This window comes from Lepisma saccharinum, chromosome 17, assembly GCF_977018435.1.
Source record: "Lepisma saccharinum chromosome 17, izLepSacc3.1, whole genome shotgun sequence".
Lineage (NCBI taxonomy): Eukaryota > Metazoa > Arthropoda > Insecta > Zygentoma > Lepismatidae > Lepisma > Lepisma saccharinum.
This window is the reverse complement of record NC_139245.1, coordinates 2,554,210-2,578,053: the sequence shown is the minus strand read 5'-3', so window position 1 is coordinate 2,578,053 and position 23,844 is coordinate 2,554,210. Positions and strand designations below refer to the sequence as shown.

At 36.9% G+C, this 23,844-nt stretch overlaps 1 protein-coding gene across 38 annotated transcripts in view; it reads left to right on the top strand.

Moving 5' to 3' along the window:
* Positions 1 to 23,844, top strand: part of LOC146001468 (zinc finger and BTB domain-containing protein 8A-like) — a 212,921-nt gene that overhangs the window by 36,305 nt on the left and 152,772 nt on the right. The window contains exon 6 of one of the 38 annotated variants that reach the window (XM_083138800.1): positions 19,388 to 19,880. The exons of 34 other annotated variants lie outside the window; for them this stretch is intronic. In XM_083138800.1, coding sequence (XP_082994926.1) covers positions 19,388 to 19,728 — 341 coding nt within the window. In that variant the 3' untranslated portion in view covers positions 19,729 to 19,880. Of the gene's footprint in view, positions 1 to 5,211; positions 5,709 to 11,998; positions 12,341 to 14,301; positions 14,811 to 19,387; positions 19,881 to 23,844 lie in introns of those variants that run through there. 3 more of the 38 variants (XM_083138813.1, XM_083138810.1, XM_083138829.1) reach the window with 3 other exon arrangements.

Sequence of the window (23,844 nt, the reverse complement as noted above, 5' to 3'; positions counted from 1 at the left end):
GCACAGTAGTACTCAACAACCCAAGTTCTCTTATTTTCTTTTGAGCTTCCTGTACATTACATGAGAATAGTGCTCTTTTCATAGGCAAGACAACTGTAAATCAATATCTATCAAGCAAAAACTCATTACTTAATGAATTCTACATTAATATGTGCTAAAAATATGTAGCAAATATTAGTTCAGTGATTCGACTCTATGCTCGTAGTGCCATAATCATCCTATTACCTTGAACAAAAGATATTTAGCAATAGTCAACATCTTGTATAACCTCTGCTTAACCTTCTGATGCCTGTAGATTAGTGGAACTGTTTTTGCCTTTCAATGTTTCCATCAGTTAGGACTGAAATAGTGCAAAAATACCATATTATAATGGAATTGTTACTGTACTTGCATAAAAGGATGTGTAGAGTATTCTGTACACTTGGCGCCAATACCACATATTTCAACACTTTTTTATTTTCCAGTGATATTTATTTGAAGTACACCATTCTAGTTGAGTAGGTAAAACGTATATCATGTTTTAAGCCAATATTTAAAAAGAAAATGTATATGCTGACCAAGGCAGTTTTACTTAAATAAATATATATACTGTATATATACACGTAACATTACCTCCCAACTCAAAAATTAAAATTTTCCTTTTATCCAATTCGAATGTGTTGAGAATGGTCTGTCTAAATTACCATTGCAGTACACTTTATTACTAACCAATGGGCAAAAATCATTACATGCATGCTTCTCTACGCTAGCCATCAGGAGGTTAAGGAGAAATGGGTTTTATAAATGTACATAAGATGGTGTGTTTCTGTAGAGAGTGTAATAATAGAAAATAAATTCCAAAGTACATTATTTAACAAAATGTACACACAGCTATATTACTACAAGCCATATATGAAATATTACAACCATTTTTGATTGTACAGGTGCATTAAACTTTTGTATAAATAGTATCTTGCAGAGTCTGCTGTATTTGATTTAGTCAGTGCACTCTTAATGATATAATCTAAGAAAAATGCATAACAAAAGTGGTGTTACCCAAACATAAATGGAGTTGGGGTTTTCATATAAGGAATGAGTTCCTTTTGTCCTTTTTATTGATGAATGTGCATTTAGTATGCTGTTAATGGAAAAAATGTCCATTGAACCTAGAGTATTATATCATCTAATTATTGTTAGAGAATCAGGCTGATTATGTACACCAATTGTACAAGTTGTATTATATTTTTAATGTTTGTATTCATGTTGTTATGAGCCTATAATATGTAACCAACACTTTCTGCACCTCCAAACATAAGAACTTGATATATTTGAGCAACATCTTTGAGCTTGCAAACACATTCAACCGCACGTAATGTAGTCTTAATTCTGGAGGGAAAGAATTTCTTGCAGTTCTGAAATAGTGTGATGGTATTATTCACATTTGCAGTTCTTTGCTTAATGTATTTATTGTATATTTTATCAAATTCTGTCTTCGATAAAAAAAAAAATCTGTTGATCAACCTTGACATTTTAATTATCGCTGATATGTGATAAATCACAACATTTGGTTTAACCATAAATTGTGCTGCTGTGCTATCAAAAAATTAGAGGAACATTATGAGCTTAACTTGTACCTGTTGAATAATAAGGTATGGTGTGTGTGTGTGTGTGTGTGTGTGTGTGTGTGTGTGTGTGTGTGTGTGTGTGTGTGTGTGTGAGAGTGAGTGAGTGAGTGAGTGAGTGAGAGAGAGAGAGAGAGAGAGAGAGAGAGAGAGAAGGGGGGTGAGAATTAGAATGATTTTAAACCTCATACGACCGTAATGAATTTTATTCAACCTTTGGATTTGCTTGTGAATTAAAAAGCTTGTGATGTTAGGGTTCTGGGTTGTATTTGCTTCTTGCTCACCAACAGAAGATTGACCCCCTCAATTCCTGAGTTGTTAAAATGAGAAGTGATGAAGTTTGTATACACATTGATTTTAGAACGGAACTGACGTTAGATTGAAACCATCTAAGATAAGGTGGAGAGTTATGTAATCGGCAAGATTCTTTATTATATTGGCAATACATTAAGCAGAATTCCTTATTGTGCAAACATTTCTGCCACACAAGCCACAAAGACAGTGTGTCCGATCACATGCAAGGGGGTAGATGATCATCAGTTCCAAGTAACAAACACAGTAACCTGTCATTTTTTACCTTTCTCTTCTGAAGGGTACAGAGGGCACATGGACAGTGATTAGTGGCGTAGATACAATTCGACAGTACCTTGAGTCCTTCCTGTTGTGAACCGCACCCAAAAAACAATTTTGCAGCAAAGTTAAGAACAAGCTAAAATTTGAACATTACAGTGGTCCAATTGAAAAATCCCTAACATCTCCAGTGATATTATAAGGACCGTATTGCTGAAAGTTGTTACATTTTTTTTATTATTATTTCTAGTGACTGGAAATTAAATTTCTTAATGTCTTGACACATTTTGAAATGTTGACATGAAATTTCTCTTCGCTGAACGTATACAATTTTTAATGCTAATTGCACAATGTCTGTGTAGGCGTTGAAGAAGTGGGCATGTGCTCCAGTTTATATATATATATATATATATATATATATATATATATATATATATATATATATATATATATATATATATATATATATATATATATATATATATATATATAAAAATTCCTCTCTGACAGTTTTCAAACTAGCAACTTCTCATAGATATACAGGGTGCGGCAACTGAACCTGATGGTTTTTATTAGCAAATAGAAACAAAACTCTTTGATGCAGTGAAGTCTTAATACATGTTGTGCTACATTTTTTTTTAGGAAAAATAGCATGAGTGGCAGTTTCTTGACAAGGACAGTTCATTTTTTAATAGCATACCTGTGAGGTGCGGAAAAGTAATCTGATGGTCAAGGAACCATCAAACCATCCTCGGGACATCAATCCAGATTTCGTCAGTTGTGAATCCTCAGGCAACTCTGGGCCGAGTTACACTAAGCTTCAGAGAACGTCTACACGAATGTGTTCGCAATAATGGCAACCACCTCACAGGTGTGTGATTCAAAAGATGAATTGTCCCTGTCAAGTGGCATGAAACTGCTATTTTCCTAAAATGTTTTGAGATGTAGTACAACATACTTCAAATTGACTTAAATCCTTGAAAGAGTTTTGTTTTTATTTTTAATTAAAAACTGCCAGGTTCAGTTGCTGCACCCTGTATATACTTTTCTGCTCAGTTTCAAAGAATGTTCTCTTTTTTTCACATCAAACATACTCACTCCTATTGTGAGCAGGTTTTCAACATTTTTATTCATACATGCCCCAAAAAATGAAACGAGTAAGTGCTTTTTTTTCTTCATAGATTACTTCTTAATTACTTTTGGTTTCATTGCCTTGCAATGGAACAAAATTGGTGAATAAATATAAAACTAGTACAAGCAGGGCCAGATTTGTAGGCCATGAATCAGGGGTGTCAATATTGCGTTATTGTAATGTGAGCAGAGTATTTTCTTTCATTTACCAAACATTTGGATTGAGTTTTGTTATTCTTGCTAAACTTTCCAAGCTTCAAATTGAAGAGAAACTGTCACATAATTTCACTTTCAAATGAATTAAATAAAATTATTAATCGAAGTAATTCTGTGGACTTCCCATTTGTCTGTGAGCTTGAAAGCAAACAGGAATGCATGTATGAGCCTGCGAAAAATATTTTGACTACAGTGTGTCGAAAGGTTGCTAATCCTGGCCCCTCCCTTCGTTTGGTCAAACATACGCGGAACAGCCTCTGTATTTCGTAAATCTGTAGAACAAAGTATGCCATTTGTTAGCATGTAAGTAACTTTTCATGAAGCTTTCAAAATAACATGATACAAATGCTTTCATTTTTTCATGCTTTAATATCCTGATAAATATCAACTTTCAATTCATCTGGTGTGTGCTTTCCCCTTGAAGTAACCCCAAAGGAAATTATCACGTACAGAAATGTCATGGCCAGTAAAAATTTGATAATGTTCATGGAAGCTCTTACTGTATGAGGAGTTGCTTTTTGAAACCATGCAACTTTTGTTTTATTTCCATATCTTAGCAGTTCTGGCAAATGAAAGTTTTGCAGCATTGAAACAACAATCAGAAGTAACTTTTACTGCATTTTCTCCCTCTTCTAAGAGGTATGGTCCTTTTGTGCAAAGATTCTCATTTAACTCCATGCTATAATGCATTCACATGAATACGATGCTCATGGTGTATTTGGAAGGAATGAGGAACGAGGAAATGTAAGCGTCAGCATGAGCTAGAATGCGTAGTTTTGCGAGTGCAAGATGTGGTAAAAGTGTTGACGTAGAGAGGTAAACTATCGCAGTTTTGATGGAAAAGGAAGAATGAGAGTAGGGCAGTTGGATTAGAATCGGGATTGAAAGAACATCCAGGAGATGAGAAGGTCCTCACTGGGACTTTTTCAACCTGTTGAAGCGGCTCCGGTGCCCACCCAGCATCGTATAAAGTGGGTACCTGGAGGAAACTCGGGGGGCCTAAAGGCAGCCAGGGGCATGGTGCTGATCACATCACCCCCAGCTCGGCCGAGACCAAGAAAGTTTGAGCCTCTAACCCCACACCCCCTTTATGCCTTCATGGCGTGGTGCAAAGCACAAGGGAGCACTTTACTTTTTAATTTTTTTTAAATCTTGTAATTATTATTTTCCTTTCATGATCAGATATTTTGCCCATGATTGATAGAAATTTGATGAAAACAGTATTTCAAACATATTGGCTCAGTTCTGATGGTTATGTATTGTGTATTATTGAAGCAACAACAAACATGTATGTGTAATATATATTATTCTGTACTGCAAGTGGTGAATCCTTTAATACAAATGCATACAACTAGAATGTTTTAGTTGTGAATAAAAAAAACAAAAGAACCATTGTGTTCTTGATGTATGCAGATTTGCATGTATACCTTAGTTGAGTACCTTACATTGATATTTGTCTTTGGTATAAGTTTATAACATGTGCAAATATATGCTAGAATTTGCATTTCAAACATTGTGTAGAAGAATTATTGAAAATTTCATACTTTATCCCCTTACTCATGATCATGATAGCACATAACATATAAATTGCAAATATCACCGAGTTACATTCCATTTTTTCAAATGCTATTAGTAGTATTTGTTCTACATTCTTTCATGTTTCAAATCTCGTGTTTTTCTTTTTTACTGACAGTTGCTTCAGATAATGGCTATTCAAGCTGGAATATGGACTCTAATATTATGTCACAATCAGATGGGTTTTCTTGTGATATCTGTGGAAAAGTCATGCATCACTCCAAATCTCTTTATCTCCACAGACAATTGCACAGTGGTAACACAAAATGTCCAATATGTCAGAAAGTTTTGAGTCGTGCATATGCGTTGAAATTGCATATTCAGAATGTTCATGGGCGACAATCTTAACTGGAAGGTTTGAAGAGTTTGGTGTGATCTTAAGGGATATATGAATATGACGATTGGACTTGAGTAGGTTACAAATGTTTAAGTAGTGTATTTTCCTCATTCCTCACCATTGTTGTAGTGAAATTACATGATATACATAGTGTAAGTTGTGTGTGTTGTTGAACAAACTTGTCCCTGTGATTGGCTGTTTTCTCCATTTAGTTGTTTTGATGAAATAATTTAATCTGTTGGGAGAAAAAGGTGCTTATGCCATCCCCAATGTACTGCTTTTTTCTTAATTATCATGTACTTTTGTAAACCAATATACCGTGCGTCCATTTCGATCTGCAGCCGAGAGATCGGGAGAAGCGTGGCGGGCGGCGCTGACGGAGATGCCGACATTTGCGGCATGTAATGCCCGCTTATTTTTATAGACATATGCAGACATTTATATAAATATTGCAAAACGAGCACTAACCTGTGTTATAACACGCAAAAGTTCTTCTGTAATTCATCCAAGTTCTGCTCTTATATACACAAATAAATACGCTATAGAAACGATGTTAAGAGCCACAGATAATAAAGCATTTTAATCATAGTTTTGACCAGTAACGTCCTGTTTAAGTTTATATCCTTGAAAGAGTTTTGTGGCCATGGGAATCGTTTGGAGGTTTCGAATGTGCAACACTGTATCAGGATTACACTGCAGACGAAACCGATAAAAGTGAATGGTTTTCGTGAGCTTCCTTGCAATCCGAAATATCCGAGCTCGAGTTTTTTGTTCCTTCGCGACTAGATGAAGACAGAGTTGTAAATATAGTGGCGAGCAATGTAAACCAAGAGCGTGTTAATTTCGTACTGTGCGCAAGAGTGTTATTCTTGGTTACTTGCAGTTACTTGTTTGTGTTATTGTAGTGTGTATGTGTGACGTGTCAGTGAGACGATTGGAATGCCAGCCGCAAGATTCACGTTAGAACAAAGATTTTTTTATGTATGACACATACCTACGTGAAAACAAACTCGTGTCGAGACGCGTGTAGGTAATTTGTACAGAAATTCCCATGCGTTTCAACTCCACACAGAGATACGGTTAGACATCTTGTCCTTAAATTACGAGAAACTGTATCGTTAAATTTTAAAACACCTAAGCAAAAACGACGGATTCTAACCGAAGCAAAACTCGATGATATTGGTGCAGCGTTAGAACGTTCTCCAAACAAACCTCTACGCCGTGTTTCACAAGAGGTGGGCATGTCAAAATCATCGGCACATACAGTCACTAAGCTACTAAAATTAAAACTATACTCTTATAACACAGGTTAGTGCTCGTTTTGCAATATTTATATAAATGTCTGCATATGTCCATAAAAATAAGCGGGCATTTGAGGCCGCAAATGTCGGCATCTCCGTCAGCGCCGCCCGCCACGCTTCTCCCGATCTCTCGTCTGCAGATCGAAATGGACGCACGGTACCTTTCATTTGTAACATACCTTCTTAACCTGTCATATATTTGTGCCATTCAAAGTACATACACTTTTGGAGTTTTCGTAGGATAAAACTTGGAGTACTTTTGTAAATTATTTAGTTTCTTATCTACTTGTTACGTTTTTATTTAAATTTAATTTGTTATGAGGTTCAATACTACTTTTTTGAATGAATGGTTAACATGTTGTTCATGATAAACTTTATGTGCTGAGGAATATGTGTCTTTCAGTACTTGATTTTGTGAACTTTCGCATTTACTGGTTTTACTTTTAGAATTTATACTTAAAACACATTTGAAGATAGACAATTTGTGCATTTTAAATTCACATGTTTGAAGCATTATTTTCTCATTAAGATTTTTTTATGGAGCTCATAGCTAAATGCCTCTGTGTATGTGATCACTAAAAATCAGTATGACAGATTCATGCCAAATGTATGCCTTGAAGATTTAGAATATATTGTTTGCACTTTGATATGATCTTCTGTTGCATATCCTTTAACTCATCCCCTCTGTAGAAGGAAGTTGCTTTCCTTATGTTTAACTTGTTATCTCAGATGAAAAGTGAAACTAAAAACATGTAATTTGTTGTACCTAATGATGTATAACATGCCCACTGATTCTGCAGATGTTTTCAGTTGGTTATATCATTTGTTTATGGCAGTGTTACAGTTGTGAACTGGCTGAAATACTAGGTTCTACAGTGTGTTTTAAAATTTAGGCAGGCATGACTTTTATTGCTTACAACATGAACCCTATAAAGTCTTGCTCTGTGAGATACATTTCAATGCTTTTGATTGCCAGTTCACTCCATACATGAAATTCCACAAATAACTAACTCAGGTTGGAGTGAATTATTTGCAAAATAAATTATTGCAGGGTCACACTTTTCAGTTTCTTGCCATGCTAATCTGTTTTTTGTGGCCAAACTGTCTTTCCGGAAGCTAGGCAAGCATTACATAGATTTTGGATTTTTGAAGTTAAAGTTCTTCAATAAATGGCAGGGATTATTTGTTGCAACCCTCGTATTAGGATTCTTTCAATGGAGAGAAGGATTCTTTACAAAAGCAAGAATTGTTGTCCATATTGAATGAATCATGAGATGTTTTCCTGTCTCTCCTAATATTTTGAAATTCTACCCATTTGTTGATGTCTATAGTAAGTCAATATTCGGAATTGCACGAAAAACCGTCATTTACCAAATTTGTTTAGAACAATCTAGTAAGGTCTCTAAAAGATAGAGAATTGAAATGATTGTTAACATATCTGTTGACATTTTTTTTATCACTTTGCAAAATTTGTCCCTTTCCGTCCATACAACATGGATTTTCACACATCTCTAGGTACTATACTGAACGCAACTCCAAGTGGCGTCTGGGAAACAGCGAATCAGCGATCAGTTGAATTTTCTTCGATAGAGATCAGGCATTTTTGCACAAATAAACGTACGCTTGGCAACATTGCTTGGGGAGAGCGATGTGATCAGTTCAGCTTTTACTTCGCAACTGAGTTTGTTGACACCCATTGGACCACACGCCTCTGAAAATAATTGGGGGACAGAAAGGGTCAGAAATAAGCCTTCAAGGTCAGCCGCCAGTTGGAGTTGCTTTCAGTATAGAGTACTTCATCGGAACATTATCGCTTGCTCAAACTCGTTCGAATCTCCCATACTCGAGCGTGCTACGCTCGGTCGTACTACACTCGTAGTGGAACGATTGGCAGTGTCCCGTATTTCGGAGCCTAATAATCATCACTGTCAACCTAAAACCCATATATGGAAGCAAACCACTCTATGCAATTAGAATTCTAAATAATAATTCCGTATATTATTATGTAAGACTCGGATACAAGTGCAATATCTACAGAGCGAAACTTAAAATGGATACACATGCTGACAGACCTGCCTAAGCAAATACAAATATCGTATCACAGTGCCAAGAAGTACGTGTACATCATTTTTCACTTACCGGAAAGGATAATAAGAGTCGGGTACCCTATTCTACACCCTCGAATTTTGATTTTTTTTTCTTTCATTATGAAGGTTATGTGATCCTATTTGTGAATAAAAAAACATTGGAGCGCGGAAAGAAGTATTTACGACTGTACAGCCGTTTAAAGTGGCGATTTTGTCGTTTGCAATTCTTGAGTCAAAATTTCCCACCGGTTCCCGGCTCCGCCCCTGGGGTAATTGACTTACCGCCCCCAACCGCTACCGCCGCCCCGCCTGTATCTATAGTGTCCCTTTTAAAGGCATGTTAGAAATTGGGCGAAGTCACCTGCCCCCAACACTATTTCTCACTGTTTTCCGCATTGAAGGCTAAAATTAAACCAAAGAAGGTAACTTACCTCTTTTTACCAAGGCCAGGTATTGAATTGTGGGTCGAAGTTCAATTTGTAAGTCCAAAAATGAAGTAACTCCTACGTTGAAAGTCCTTGTTGTCCTTTTCCACAGAATACCAACCTCCACTCCCTTCCCATCATAAAAATTAGAAGTCGCAAATTATCCCATCCCACAAGTAATTTAGAAAAAACAACCCTCCCCTTTACGGCATGCAGTTGCCAAAAAAATATTATTATTTCCAATTTCTTAAGTCGCATAAATGAAATTGAATGTCTGAAATGTCCAATCCGCCAATATATCACACAAAGAACATATCGCAATCGCAAATGTTCCTATTGCACAAGTCAATCATAAGAAGAAAAAGAAAAAAATCAGACGTGCGCCTGTGACATAAATCGATCATCCGAAATCTTCAGACTTGCGCCTGTGACATGAATGCATCATTCGCCATCATAAAGTTGTGAAAAACCTTTTTGACGTTACGCAAGGAATTTTAATTTAATGAAAAACTTTTCGTAGCGTGTAGATCTAAAAAATTACTTTCCGTGCTATTTAGAAACATTGTTTATTATGAAGAGCTAATTTTTGTAACGAGAATATTTGAAATGTGCGAAAAATCGAGGGTGTAGAAAAGGGTACCCGAGCCGATAATAATATTCTGCGAAATAATAAAATGCAGTTATAACATTCAATCGAACATCATCAATGTGACAATAAAATAACAAAGATAAACATAAAATGTCAGTCTAAGCAGTTTCAGCCCATAATTATCTATTTCATTTTCACGTATCTTGGTAAGATACACAAAACTGCATTTTAACATGGAGGAGATGACTATGTTCACTTATTTTTTTTTAATTTTACTTCATCTGTTACTTCACGATCCATATTTGAGGGCCCACTACCATAGACAAATTACGAAAATATGTGTACTAATAGGGTCCGAGAGTTCGGTCGTTTTTCGCTCGAGCGAAAAATGCCCATTGCAGCACTCTACTAGGTACGTATTGTCAGATTATGAAAGCAGATTCTAGTGTCCATTCTAGTCACAGTCAACACCAGTATGAACCTTTTTTTCTATCCTTTTTTTTGGGGGGGGGGGGGTTTGCACATGACTGCTGAGGCTGCAAACCATCCCTTGCTCATCTCCTGCATCTTCAGTGATCTCGACACATTGTTACATGCGATTAACAACAGTTTTAACAAATGTTTGGTGAGCAGTCTTAATTTGGTATACAATTGACTGAATTGTGAAATTATTTGTATTGATTTCAATTTCTATGTTTAATAATAAATATTTTATATTTGATGGAATGAGTAGATTGCAGGCTGTCATATTTGAATTCAATATGGTGGATGATAGAGAGCCATAAAAAATTGGGTCCTGGCCATTTTGAAATTTACTAGTACGAGAAAAGGGCATGTTGGTTGCCAGAACTGGAATATTTTTCAGTACCTCTGCTCGACTACTTAGTTCTTAACTGTGTAAAAAGTGGTGAAAATATATGTATCACTTCTAAAAGTGCATGCTTCATACTAAAATAGTCTTGTCATAATCGTGAACAATCCACGAATATCACAAAGTGACCAGTTGCTTTAGGTTGTGTTAGAGTGGTATATGACCTGCAATTGTCAATTGTATGGTCAATGTGTGATCCATATAGGATGGGAATATGGTACCACTCCTATTGTTCACCAAGACTCATCAGCCAAACAGTACTATTGCCAAAGCACATAACATCATTTTGAAATTATTAAACTTGAGATAATTACAAAATTTGGATTCTTTCTCGATACCTGACAGCTTTGTTCTCTCACCTGCGTAACAATCTTCATTTCTTTCTATTGACGTATGCCATTATTTTGTGTGTGCAATGTAGTTTATGAACATAGCATCGGTCTATAGTGGAACCTGCGCAGACCCGCGACTCTAAGCACGGTACTCCCACGTGGAGGGGAGGGGCAGAGTGGAGCATGCTTCCTTATGGCCCGAGTTGATCTGAAGAAGGGGGAGGTGCACGGAGACTTTTTGCCGAAGGTTCTTTCGTTTGTGGTCACTCTATAATCTTGATGATCGTGTCTGCATTAAGTAGGCTTATGCTAGTTGAAGATGATTTAGCCAAAATTTTTGAACCCTTGGAAAATATGCAAACTACAGGCTTTTCCACGACTTAGAACTAGCAACACTGCTTTCATGCCAGGGTTTCAAATACGGTGGTGGATCTGTAAACTGTACCATTCCTTTTCATGTTACTCCCACCTAATGTAAAAGTTCCATTTTTAGCAATAATATAATTTTCATACAAGAGTATATTCACATATACTCTTTATTTATTAACTATGCACTTACTTTGAAACCATTATTCAAAACTTGTCTGTTGAGAAGATTAGGATAATGGGCCTCCACGGTGTTGTAGTGGTAATGTCTTCACCTTGTAATCAAGGTGCCTCGGGTTTGATACCCAGGGGAGGCACATAGTGGTTCGGATCCCACTTTAAACTGTAAGCCCAGTTCCGATTAGCCTTACTGTGCATAAAGTGGACTTAAAACAAAAACAACAATTCAAATCACTAGGATAAGGGAAGAAAAAGTTATTGACAAGTTAGTGAAAATTTTTGAGATTTCATTTTATAGCAGCTGTAATATGAATGCACTGTTAATCTTGTGGGACTGAATATGGTTTTAGAATGGTGATTGTAGAGATGATGAAAGTGTGTGTATAATCTAAGAGGAGCATTTTCTCCCTATATCAGGTAACTGGTTTCGAGGTCTTCAAAGGAGCATTGGTTCTGAGAGTCCTCTTGAAAGTGCCGCGCAAGATTACTTTGCTTTTGAAATGGAAGATGTAAATGAAGGTTGCAAAAAGACTAAGAAGACTTTTGCTTGTGATATATGTGGCAAAGTGATGTATCATTCTTCTTCGTTAAGCCATCACCGTAAGTCTCATACAGGCGAGACTCAGTGTCCTGTGTGCAGTGTTGTAATGAACAGGAAGTATGACTTGAAGGTTCACCTACGAAGTAAACATGGGCTGGAACTGTGAAAGTGGAGGATCAATTTTTACATTTCATGTTGCCATTCCCACCATTTTGTTTAAAAAATTCTCCCATCTTTTTTAAAAAAACCTGTGTGTATCTCGTATCTGTCATTGATATACTTGTGTATCTTGTCAATAACAAAATTTGAACTTTTTATGCATGTAATTTTGTAAAGTTCTCACTGCTCAGTTGTATTACATTCTGCAATTTGTCTCAAAATGAAGCATTTATGTAAGAAATTAATTCAATGGAAGAAATATTTAGTTAAATGATCAAAACAGATTGCACATATATATAGAACATTTTTATGGTTTGGTACCTCTTTTAGTGTGTGTATGTGTGTGTGCACGTGCTTTACAACACACAATGATTGTTTTAATACAATATGATCCGAAATTCAGAATTATTTGTTGCTAAGGGAGCATTTAGTGAATGAGTAAAAATGGAATATGCAGTCATCCGCATCTTTCAATTTCATATGCATTGCTTTGCTTCCAGAAATGAATGATTTTACGTGCAAGTACAAGATTATAAAAAATAGTAAAGTTAGGTATTACAAAAATATGATGTGAAGTTCATATGATTCTTACTTGAACATATCAAGTTAATGTTATGAAATCCATTTGAATTTTCTTTCTAATGCAACTTTAGATATTTTGTCATTCACTGTTTGGTTAACACATAAGTCAATCACTGAAATCGGATTTAAAGTAGCTTTTTTATTTATTTATAATGTCAGTATTTAACATTTTTGTGCAATAATAGGCAGCACACGTTGTTGTTCATATCGCATTTTGTTAATCTTAAGAATACATAGCATCAACATATCGTTTACTGAGAATGTAAATTTCTATGTCCAGTTTTTCAGGAGAGTACCTTTCAAGTTTGACATGATATATTTCTTGGATCTTTGTCACCATTGTGATGGGAGTTTGTATCATTGCAAAGGCTGTTATGTTAGAGCCTGTCTAAAAAGTAGTTGTTGTTTTGTTAGGTACTTACTTATGCTGTAATTAATCATTAAAATTTCAGATCAGTGGTGCAATTAGGGGGCGGGGCAGTTGCCCCCCAGTTTTCCCCACTTTTGCCCCCGCACTATGCTAAATCTTATCTACAAAACGAAATATACTGTCTTTGCCCTCCTAGTTTTGGCACTTTGCCCTCCTGGTTTTAGGACCCAATCGCCGCCACTGTTTCAGATAGTACAATTGCACGCAACGCTTACTTTGATTTGAGAGTGCCAGTGTTCTACCAGATATAACACTGCATTCTGGAAATGAGATGGAGATAACAATGTCATTATAAATTTGTCATTCTGTAGCAAAGTAAAATAAATAATTCATATTTTGGGAAATCAATTAACTTCTTTGATTCCAATTTTTCAAAATTTTTGTCTGTTAACAACAAAAGTAAGAACCGAAGACCACTTCTGCTGCTAAAGCTCCCACAAGTGACTGAGGTTAGACTGGAAGTGGTTTATCTCATACTCGGATGGCGCTTGTGATTGGTTGAGGAAATTGTTGTAAGGTTTCATTGGCTGTTGGAGTTTTCATTCTCGTGGCTGCTTCCAAATTCTGCCCATCGGCCTCAAAGATACTCAATATATCAATATTGGTTGTATGTAGGCATCAGACGATAGCAGAGATGAAATAATTGCATCCTAAATAGACCACAGCCAAAATATCTCTTTGTTTACAATTTGGAAGTAGAACATTTGCATTCTCAGTGGACGATATCTTTTCATGGCATGTTCTTCTCCTTATAGATTGATAAATTAGTCCTGTGATGCATTGAAGACCCCCCCCCCCACCCCACCACACACACACACACACGTACAAACAAGCAAACAAATTAGTGTTCTTACATATAAACTGCCTTGTGTGCAGGTCTATAAAACCTGTATTGTCTTTATTATAATAGAAGAGCAGAGTACTGATAGCATTTCCTTTTTATGCCCTTTTGCCCTTCATATAATTGCTATAATTTAGCATTTTAACACTATATGTTTTTCTTCTTAGGGCAAATTGGGTATGTACCAGGAGGAAATGAAGATGGCAGTTTTCTTCATATTGTTAATCAGCAATTGGAGCATAGAAATTGTAATTTATCAAAGTTACCAACTTGTTGCATTTGTGGGAAACAATTCAGACATATGAGTTCCTTGTACTTACACAAGAAATCACATTCTGGAGCTACCAAATGTCCTGTGTGTGCTAAAGTTTTAAATAAAACTTACACGATGAGAGTCCATGCTTATCGTATGCATGGACTTGTAATACCAAAAGATAGAGCATAATTATTGCTATTTGAGCAGTTTGGTGATTGTGGAAAAATTTATAGGACTGATTTGCTATTGAACTCTAGTCATTGAAAAGTAATATTGGCAAATTGTACATTTTTCTGATGATATCAAATCTGCCAGGATTCTCAACGGTATTTGACTTTTGCTGGGAAATGATTCTTCATTATGCCATATTAATGCAGTTGTTAGGCTCCAACAATGTGACAAATTATGTAGTACTATTGACAAAATTTATTGTGTAACTAGTCTTTTTTTAAATATATATATGTATTCATTTAAATTGTTAAATTTATTCTATTGTTATAAATCTAATCTGGATCATTTCTAATTTACAAATGTTTGTCGAAGGGAGTGTGTGTTTTTTCAAAGCATAACATTAAAAAAGTGTGTATCTGCTTGTACGAGGAGGTGTGTCCAGAAAGTAAAGATACAAGGGCCAATATGCCTTTTTACAAAATTTCCACTAGAAATGAATTACAAGTCTGCTGCCAGCCTGTTGAACCACATCATGGCTTTTCACATCATCATAGTTGAACAGTCTTATCACAAAGATGCTTTGTTAGGTAAAGAATCTAGTGAAAGTCGCTAGGTGCAAGGTCTGAACTATATGATGCACATTCAAAAGGATCGCACTTGAATTTTTCCTGAACCACAGTGAGGATGTTCACTATGTGGACTCACATTGTTGTTAAGGAGGCAGATGCCACATATCAACATACCCCTTCTTTTATTTCGAAAGGCCCACTGAAGTCATTCCAGGATCTGAAAGTATGTAGCAGCATTAATTGTTGCCAGGAGAATGCTGTGTCAGTTCCAGAAAACTAAAGTTTTGAAGTTTTTTTTGTTTTGTGGGGAATTTGTATGATGTCATTGCAGTGTCTGTTGCTTGGACTCAGGCATGTGGCTGTAGATTCATATTTCATCTCCAGTCATAATGTGGTCTAGAAAGTGATATATTGAGAATTTGTACACTGAACCCATCCATATCATTTTGTTTTCTTCCATTAACATTTTGAGCACCAGCATGACCAATTTTCTGTACCATAATTTCACAGTCTCATGAATCATGCTCTTAGAAATGACATCCAAATGTCTACCTCCCTTCCACAAAGTACACAATGGACTGCATTTTACAGACTAGGAAGGCTCTACCATCTGGACTCATGGGCAGTATAATCCTCTGTGGGACTTGAGTGCCGTCATTGTGTGTTTGTGATTGTCCCTTTATCCCTTCCAGCTTATCACCATTCATCATCATCTTAACGATTAGCCAAAAGTGGTAGAAAAGTGAAGTGAAGTAAAATAAAACAATTCAGTCGAAACAACTTCAGGAATGAGGTCATACAATTCTCTTATCAAATGCCAATTTGCATGAATTACTTCAATTTTGTGGAGAAAATCATCACAGATGAAAGACAGCCAAGTGCCCTTTCTTTGTCATGAATATCAGTCATGCCACATTTCGTTGATTTATACATAAATATCAACACTTTGAATTTCCACTGGATGCTCGCTTTTTGCATTGAGAAACCCTATGACATAATGCACCTTGCATTTGGTGGGATTCTGGATCAGTGCTGCCATTTGAAACATGTGTTAATCGATCAAAGCTTGGTGGAGCAATGCCAAAAGAACATTGTCAAGAAAATATGTAGATGGAGCCAGTGTACATGCATAACAAGTTCTACAACCTACATGTGACACATCTTTTCTTTCCGGATGTACCCCATAAAAACCATGAGTCAGTGAAAGAAATTATTTTCTTACTGTTTGTATACTCTTTCAGGGTATATCATCTTCATATTCTCAATGTTTCCTGTTTACTATGTAGAAATTTCAGTGAAAAATGCAGGCTTGACCAGGACTCAAATCTGTCTCTCTGGCATGCTGTGCCATTGCTGTACCAGCTGATCTACAAAGTCAGCCTTGGTTTCGCCTGATTTTACGTGGTTGCTGGTATACCTTGTAGAATTGTCTCTGTCAGTGCTAATGGGACCTGTTGCTTGTGTAACAGTTGCCATACTGTACATCATATCTAAGAGAATGTAAAGTAATGCAAATTGCACAATGCACAAAATTAAAATCCATGTATTTCTCTTAGCAACTTTAAGAGAACTGTTACAAAATATGCAGTATACGTTGCAATGCATTACTTAACATTAAAGGTATATCACGAGCAATTCCACCAAAAATTTTGACTGATTATAGTTTGTGTGACACTATTTGATATGTACAGAGTGCATTTTAGGAAACTGACAACTTGAAAATAAAACTCCAGTAATGTGTAGTGAACCTTTTATATATACCACAATGAAATGATACAGTATCAGGTGCCATTTGAGGCTTATCATGTATGGATTATAATGTCACTTAAGTGATGACCGTTTTGGCGAATGCAAATGACGAGTCACTCCTGAACTGCTCTTCTACACTCTCCAACAGTTCTTGGGTAATCAGTTCCACTTGCTGCCGAATGGCATCCTTAAGTTTGTTTAATGTGCATGGCTTTCCTTCGTTCACTCGGGACTTAAGGTAGCCCCACAAACGTACATCACATTGACAAGTCGGATGACCGTGAAAGACAGGGAACATAACCAAATTGTGACACGAGTCAACGGGGTACATGAATCACAAAACATCCATTGAGCCCTGGCAGTATGTGCGATGGCCCTATCATGTTGAAACACACTTCTTGTCTGTTAATTCGTAGTCTTCGTTGTTCTGTTTCAAAGAAGGTGTTGACCATCTTGATGTACTGAGCTGAGTTTAGTCGTTGTTGCCATTCTCCTCGAAAAAATGTGGGCCAATGATGCCACGTGCATTAATAGCACACCCAACAGTCACTTTTGGGCTGTGCAGTGGTCATTCATGCACTTCACGAGGATTTGCTGGTACCCAGTATGGGAAGTTCTGCTTGTTTACTGCACCCATAAGATGATTGTTGATTTGCCTCATTTCACGTCAGTTTTGGCTAATTTGCGAAGCTGGAGATGAGTGATGATATGATGAAACTTATAAATGAACACTCACAAACCCATTCCCAGGCTGGGATTTGAACCCACGACCCCTGGCATCGTAGTGCATGTGCTAACCATTCTGCTACAGGAGCTGGCACCAATAAGATGAAATTGTGCCTCATCATGAGAATGGCATCTTCATGTTAGTCGAAAAAGGCAAACAGATTCCTGGCGAAGGTTGAGCGTTGTGATTAATCTTCTTCTTGTAACTTCTGCACAAACCCAAGTTTGTACAGATTGAATCTTAAATCGTTGTGTAATGTTCTTTCTCTTAGTCTCAATTTGACAGCATGTCACCAAGCACAATGGGTTGGATTCCTTATTATGACCTCTCTCCCTCTTTTTGTATGTTCTCCGGGATTTGTGCAGTTGCGATAGAACGAGCTGGTTCCGTCTTGATTACGGTTCCACATGTTCGAAGTGCTGTAACCTGTCTCAAGGTTGTATTGTGACTTGGAATGGACACATGATGCCCGATATTGAAATGTCTCTGAAAGAGCTGCTGTGTTTCAATAATCGACATGCCACTTTTGATGAAACTGTCGTATGAGAACACACGATGCTCTCTTGTCCATGGCACCATGACTGCAAGTGACATTGCATGTACTGCTGCCGCACCAAGCTGAGCCGAAAATGGCATAGTTGAGCAAGTTCAATACTACCCAATTTCCCTCTCAACATCTCCCTGCTTTGAATTCTCCATTTGAAAACAGTCAGTTTTCCATGACACACCCAGTATTTGTGAAAAATTTAATGTTGCTGTTAATATTTTGACTAGAAAAGCTGTAATGTAAAAATGTTCCGTCTGTAACATTTTAATTATCATGTAATTAGAAAATAAGTTTAAATTTATTGTTCAGTTCATAAGAGCTTGATCTCTTATCATTGCGTGCATGTTAACATTTTCTGTTTGCCTGTTCACAGAAATATGGAAGTTTAATTGAAGGTTTTTTATTTTGTTCACTTAAACTGCCATAGTGGCGCAACAGCACATGAGAGCCAAGGCCCACCTACCAACTGCTGACCTCTCACCTGTTGGGGTGGAAGATCATTCAACCAATTACAGGGTGACATGTGGTCAGCACGACGAAACCCCAGTCGTTGTTGTAGATTTCTGTGATGGGTTTGTGGCACTCATTCGTAGCTCCCCAATTTCCTCACGACAGTGGGTGGCCCTTACACAGGTCGAAATCTCAGGAGAAAAGTTTTTACGCTTCCCCCCAGCAGACTCAAAGCTGTGCACATCACATAGCCAGAGTCCAAAGCATGATGCCTTAGATCGCATGGCCACTGTGTGGGACAAATCATGAAGATCTAATTGTAAATACTTTTGTAAGACAAATCGAGGCTTGCATGTGATTCATACAAAGAATACACAAGGAAAACGTTGTTACATAACTATGGAATTGTCCTGCGTACTTATTTAGATGACTCGGATGTAGTTGTTTATTGTGGCTACAATGACATATGCAAGGGTATGTTTGTCCCATTGGTCGACTTTCTTTGTGAGAACTTTAGACATATGCTTCAATTTGATCTCAAGGAGTTCATCATGAACGTGTAGACAGTACAATTTTCAATAACAGCATTAAGTTTAGAAATTCACTAATTTGTTGTAATATTTGCTGCTCCAAATCATTCACATTTATTCAAGAAGGGAATCTATTTTCACTCTAGGCGTAGAAACTCTGGCTGTGTCTTAACCCAATCTTACCTTATGTGCTTTCATAATTTTTTCATTATTCAAGAATATTTGTTGACAGTTTTCTTTTCCTCCTTCCATAGGAGAAAATAACCTACGGTGGATGAACAAACAAATCTCGCCAGCAGACTTCAATGTCTCTCTAGAGGGAGTGACCCCTCAGGTCAAGAGCAGCCTTGGTATTCAACATCATTATCAGGAACAACAACAGCTACCTTACAGATCCCCACAAGAGATATCAAAATATTCATGTCAGATATGTGGCAAGCAATTCAAGCACAAAAATTCACGCTACAATCATCTTGCAATGCATGATGGAAGTGCACAGTGCCAAATTTGTAACCTTGTTCTAAGTCAAAAGAGTAATATGAAGCGCCATTTACAGCAAATACACGGCATTGCCCTTGGTCAGGACCACTCATAAGACTTTGTATTGTGGAAAACATTTGCAGGTGTAAATTCAATACAAAATAATTACAGAAATCATGCTTTTAAGTGTGTGAAATAAATTGGGAGCTTTTTAAAAAATTGTCAAAAGGAATTCATCATTGTGTGCATACATTGAAAGGAAAATGGGTTTTACTTAATACAAAAGTCAGTGAATTCTAGTTTAGTTGATAGTATATACTTATTTATTTCTTATTGTAACTGGACTTTAGATTCTTGATGCCAAGGAAAAATTAAGTACTATTAGTATGTTCATGTGTCGCAAGAATTGGCATTCATAGGTACCAAATTGCAGTAACTTGAAGAAATGCATGTTGGAATTGCAATGGAAGAAATGATGCTCTACAAAGTATGCCAGATGTGTTAATGGAATATCTGTGTATGGGTTAAATGTCAGAAATGTAAATATTTTTATAAACAACTTGTCTTGCCACTACATGCAGTTTTGTCATTGATTGGTTGCTCCTGTCACATGAAGAAAATGTATGAAATTACCAGTATGTGTGTGTCATACTATTTATAGTTGATATTATAAACTACTCATTGTGGTGCAATACCAGAACTTTACCTAAAACTTAAACAAAATTTAAAAATTAAAAGAACTTTGATCATCAAAGTGTTATTTTGTTAGATAGGAAATAGTAATTTTATCTTCTTTGGTTTGTTAATTCTTTGCTGACCTTAATCTCCTCAAGATCATCTACCCCACGCCACCATCCACCATCTCTAACCCAGCACGACTGTTGATTTCATCTGAACAAATTGCTTGTGCTTCATAATGCTTCTGGGGCCCTTCGTTATTTTATTCACATGTCATAGGTATGTTCAATTTATGCCAGTCTCCCAATTTGAATTCTTGTTCACAGCTGTGGCTCATCATACAGATGATAGAACTCTCAATTGTGTATCTTCAACAACACCATCTATTTCGTTGGTTCCACCATATACCAGGTGTATAAGCTTAAATCTGCTGTTTGCTCATAGATGGCGTTAGTGAGCATATGAAGCTACCATGGGCACGCCATACCTGTATGTTTCTATGAGTTGGACATCTGCCAACGTGAATCGGTGCACATCGTCAGCACGTGCAGACAACAACAGACAGTGTTCCTGTGGTAAGCATGTCTAGTTTTGTGCCAGAAAAAGAGCATATGCGGGAAGCTCTGATTTTCTGCTTCCATTTGAAGAAATCGGCTGCCGAATCGCATCAAATGCTTGTGGAGGCCTATGGTGACAGTGCTGTATCGGAAACAATGTGCAGGGATTGGTTTCATCGGTTCAAAGACTGCAATTTTGACCTGAGCGACAAGAAGCATGAAAATCGGCCCAGGAAGATTGAGGACCATCAATTGCAGGCTCTTTTGGACGAGGACGATACCCAAACGCAAAAGATGCTTGCCGAGCAATTGGGTGTTACTCAAGCAGCCATTTCCATGCGTCTACGTGCCATGGGAAAGGTTCAAAAGATCGGAAAATGGGTGCCTCATGAATTGACCGATCGGCAGCTGGAGAGACGCCAAAACACATGCGAAATCTTGCTTGCCAGACAAAAAAGAAAGTCTTTCCAGCATCGGATTGTGACTGGCGATGAAAAGTGGATATATTTCGAGAATCCTAAATGCAAGAAATCGTGGGTTGATCCCGGCCAACCATCAACATCTTCCTCGAGACCAAATCGCTTCGGCCGGAAGACGATGCTGTGTGTTTGGTCGGATCAACAGGGTATAGTCTACTTTGAGCTGTTGAAACCTGGTGAAACTTGTCACTGCCCACCGCTACCACCAACAACTGATCAAATTGCACCGTGCTCTGTGTGACAAAAGGCCGGATTATCAACAAAGCTATGACAAGCTGATTTTCCTCCACGACAACGCCCCATCGCACACGTCAAGACTGGTCCAAAACTACTTGGAGACATGCAACTGGGAGGTGCAACCCCATCCTGCCTATACATCAGACCTGTCCCCTTCCGAGTACCATCTGTTTTCGTAGATGGGCCACGGCCTCGCTGAGCAGCAGTTCGATTCGTATGCAGACGTCCGAAAATGGCTTGATGAGTGGTTTGCCTCAAAAGAGAAGGACTTTTTTTGGCGTGGTATCCACAAATTGCCCGAGAGGTGGGCAAAATGTGTAGCTCGCGAGGGCAAGTACTTTGAATAAATTTCTTGTTGCTTTCTATGAACAAACCATGTGTGTTTCTGACTACAAAACAGCAGGTTTAAGCTTATACACCTGGTATTCTTGTCAAAAATTGTTCTGGATAGTTTTTTCTCCATCCCCATGTATACTCCATTTCTGTCCAAATTATTTCTTTTCTTTGTGATTTAAATTATATTGTCTTTGTTGTGGAGCAACTTACACAGGTGTGTGTATATGCCTCAGTGTGCTGGTGTCACTACTGTCTCTACAACAGACGCCAAGATAATTACAGTTGAGACTGCATTATACGTAGCTTAGTTCTGCTTAATTCTGTTTTATATGTAAATTACTGTATGTCCCGGCAAAATATAATTTAAAACAGTGTTAATTAAACTGCATTTGTACGTAATGCATTTATACGTAATTCGGTGTTATACATACTAATTTTCATAAAATACAGTTGAATTGTACGTAACCAAGCTACAACTATGTCACAGAAGTATACATTTCTTGTCGTTACAAAAACACAAGGCGATAAAACGGGATAGGCGATAGCTGACATTTGCAGTGTTCCATAATAGAAACAAGAGCGGTTCCTTCAGTGAACATTTTCAGTTGCTACTGGTTGGCCATGGAGAACAGAAAGAGGAGAACTTACACGCCTGACCAGAAAGTAAAATTTACATATAAAGTGGACGCTAATCCCTGTAAAACTAATCTAGAACTGAAATAGCTGCAGATTTAGGCATCGCATATACCACACTTTGCACAGTCATTACTAAACGAAATCAAATATTCAATATGCTGACCAAGGCAGAACTTATTTTATTTTTAAACAAGGATTAATGGTGTTAACTAAAATGCTATTTTAACCCGTCAACAAGAGGGAAGATATGCAGATTTGTAAATATCGCTTCTTACCTGTATTTAAGAATCAAACTTTTAGATTCGCTAATACCACTTTATAACCTGTATTACATATATCTTGTTCCTCAAAATAGATGCAATAACAGTATTTTAATAATATGACCTGGTACCTAAATCTGGTTTCTAAGTAATTCTCTGTTATACGTATTATTTTCTCTTCACCTTGACATACGTATAACCAGGTTCAACTGTATATTGTCATTCTAGAAAAAAAATCAGATGAGTAGGTAATAATTTTATGTCAAGTGGTTGAAAACAAATGATATGATATCATAGATGATGATGGATGTGGATGTTGATGTAAAACAAGTGCCTGGCTTTAAATATTCTGACATCGTAGTGTTTGGGATTGTGAATATTATTACTCTGCCTATAGTTCATTAAGCATTTGAAGTTTCAACATTACCTCTGATATTTTCTACTGCTGATTTAGAAAATATATAGTCGTTGCCATAATTTTGAAACTAGTAATTGAATAATACAAATTATATAATGTAGCATTAATTTCCAAATGATGAAACATAACCATTTTGGTATTCTTTTATGCTTTTCTAACTTTTTTAGTGATGAGAATGATGATTAGATAATATTGATGAAGGGGAAGACAGAAACACAATATTGATGAACCTTGGACTGTTGGTGGCAAAATTGTAAGCCCATCTACCAAAACGACTGATGAAACATCTTAAGAATTTTACTAGAAGTAGAAAAGTGTATTTATGTTCTCACCTTGTAAAATTATTTTGATGCCAATCAATGATATAGATCCACCAACCCATCTGATGAACCCTTGGTGGGGGAGCAGTGATACTAGTGTCTCTAGGATAAGTTACGGGGAAGCTTGTAGTTTGCATTTTCCAAGGTTTCAGAAAGCTTGGCGCTACTATGTTTGAGGTTTCGCTCATTGTTAATTCAATTAGTGTTGACTTCTGTGAGACCATGCTATGATGTCAAGGGTCCAGGATTCAAATCCTGTCCTATGCATGGGTGTTCTTTGTGATTGGTCCTTCATCAATTTTATATCATC